This window comes from Calidris pugnax, unplaced genomic scaffold (genome assembly GCF_001431845.1).
Source record: "Calidris pugnax isolate Ruff unplaced genomic scaffold, ASM143184v1 scaffold188, whole genome shotgun sequence".
NCBI classification, from domain to species: domain Eukaryota; kingdom Metazoa; phylum Chordata; class Aves; order Charadriiformes; family Scolopacidae; genus Calidris; species Calidris pugnax.
In genome coordinates, this window is record NW_015091257.1 from 3,927,929 (window position 1) to 3,929,348 (window position 1,420).

The window sequence follows — 1,420 nt, forward strand, 5'->3', positions numbered from 1 at the left end:
CCGCCTCCGCCGCCGCCGTGGTGGCCGCCGCCGCCAAGAGCAACAGCAAGAACTCCAGCATCGCCGACCTGCGGCTCAAGGCCCGCAAGCACGCCGAGGCCCTGGGGCTCTGACAGGCTTCAGACCAGACACCCAGCCCCCCCTTAACCCCCCCACCTACTCCCCACACCCCCTTCCATCACCCGACCCCATCATCCCGCCCCGCTTCGGGTGCCCCGCGGCGGGCGTGTGTGTGACCCGCACGGAGGGCCGCTCTGCCCCCCTCCCGCTCCTCCTCCTCCTCCTCCTCGGCGGCTTTCTCGTCTTCTTCCCTGCCGCCTTCTCCCCCGTTTTCGTTTTTTTGTTTTGTTTTGTTTTTTTTTTTTTTTTTTTTTTTTTTTTTTTTTTTTTTTTATGTTTTCTTTATTTTATTTTATTTTTTTTTTTACTTCTTTCCCCTCTCCCAAGCGCTCAGCGGCAGCCGCCTCCCGCTCGCTTTCTTGGTCCTCTCGCCCCCAGAGACTCGCCGGGCGAAGAGGGAGGCGGTTGGGCGGCCGTTGGTGGCCGTTGGTGGCCGTTGGCGGCCGTTGGCGCCGCGCGGCGCGGTGCGGTGCGGTGCGGTGGGGGGGACCCGGCCCGGCTCCCACGCACACGGGCACCCCACGAGTCAGAGACTCCGCGGAGGATAAAGTAGGTGGGAGGAGAGAGAAAGGAGGAGAGTTTGAAAAAAAAACAAAAAAAAACAAAAACAAAACAAAACCCACCACAAAACGCAACCAAACCAACCAACCGACCCAACCCAACCAACACGAAAAGCAAGGAAAAAAAAAAAAAACCAAAAAAAAAAAAGAAAAGAGAAAAGGAAACGATCTCTAAATTATGTTAATCTGTGAACATTGGGGACGCTTTGGATTTTTGACCCTGGCAAAAGTGATTGCTCCAGCATAACGTCATCTGCTGCTGTCAGTTTTGCTACCTTGTGCATGTGTCTAACTAAACACGTTTTGAAGATCAGAAATATATTAGAACGAAACTAAACAAAACAAATAGTAATAATAATAAATAATAAATCGTTGGGGCTGGTCTCCATTAAAGATGACATTTCTTTGTTGCCAACAGTATTATTTCACTGCCATGAATCTCTTCCATCACTGAGGAGCTGCTGCTGCAGAACTGGTTTGAATTTAAATGTGGAATTTCAGATCTGAGGCAAGGCAGTTTTTTTTTTTTTTTCCCTTTTCTTTCCTAAAAAAAAAAAAAAAGCAGCAATAACAAAAAAATGTGCGTTTCAAATGGCTATGTCCTTTGAAAGGAGAAAAAGAGAGACTAGAATTTACTAATCATTAGTGACAACTTGAAAGATGGGAACAATAAGAAATGCACCTGTTTTGCCAGAATCACCTGAACTCATTGAGATGCATTGTGCCATAGAAACAGGTCA

At 48.5% G+C, this 1,420-nt stretch overlaps 1 protein-coding gene across 1 annotated transcript in view; it reads left to right on the forward strand.

The window, feature by feature from the left end:
• The window catches only part of SHOX (short stature homeobox), an 18,480-nt gene extending 17,812 nt beyond the window's left edge, over nucleotides 1-668 (forward strand). Inside the window, exon 6 of the mRNA XM_014960171.1 lies at nucleotides 448-668. Within this exon, the coding sequence (XP_014815657.1) occupies nucleotides 448-668 (221 nt within the window). The remainder of the gene's footprint in view (nucleotides 1-447) is intronic.
• Nucleotides 669-1,420: the final 752 nt, after the last annotated feature.